The 427-nt window shown below is 43.3% G+C and overlaps 1 protein-coding gene across 2 annotated transcripts in view; it reads left to right on the top strand.

Annotated features, from left to right (window-relative positions):
• Positions 1-6: 6 nt before the first annotated feature.
• Positions 7-427, top strand: part of LOC103397704 (rabphilin-3A-like) — a 21,583-nt gene continuing 21,162 nt past the window's right edge. For both annotated transcript variants that reach the window (XM_017043304.1, XM_008336067.2), the window contains exon 1: positions 7-214. In XM_017043304.1, coding sequence (XP_016898793.1) covers positions 207-214 — 8 coding nt within the window. In that variant the 5' untranslated portion in view covers positions 7-206. The remainder of the gene's footprint in view (positions 215-427) is intronic.

Genomic DNA, 427 nt, shown 5'->3' with positions numbered 1-427 from the left:
TCTTTCCCTCTTCCCTTAGTTTTGTCATGAAATAAGATAGAAGAAGAAAAGCACAGGGTTTTGATGAGAACATACATACGTAATGACTGACGCTGCTGCCTACAAAAGCTGCACACCAGTTTAGTCTGCAGCATCATTCTCCCTGACAGAGAGGAAGAGGAGGTGGAGGAGGAGGAGAAGAAGAAGAGAGAGGAGCAGAGCCCCGAATGTTCAGGTAGGTTCTACCACTTCTCACTCAGAATGATTTTTCTCTCTTTGTTAAACCCCACAATTCTTAACTTAAAAACACACACTGAGTATTGCATGAGTATTTCAGTGAGTCACTGCAGGAAACCTGTAGTGACTCACTGAAATACTCATGCACAAGTTGAATGAATGCAGCATTTCATTCTTCCATTCACTCCCTGTCGTAGAGCATATGTGGGGG

Source organism: Cynoglossus semilaevis, chromosome Z (assembly GCF_000523025.1).
Source record: "Cynoglossus semilaevis isolate Cse_v1.0 chromosome Z, Cse_v1.0, whole genome shotgun sequence".
Lineage (NCBI taxonomy): Eukaryota > Metazoa > Chordata > Actinopteri > Pleuronectiformes > Cynoglossidae > Cynoglossus > Cynoglossus semilaevis.
Note: the sequence above shows the minus strand (reverse complement) of the source record. Positions and strands in the feature narration are given on the sequence as shown.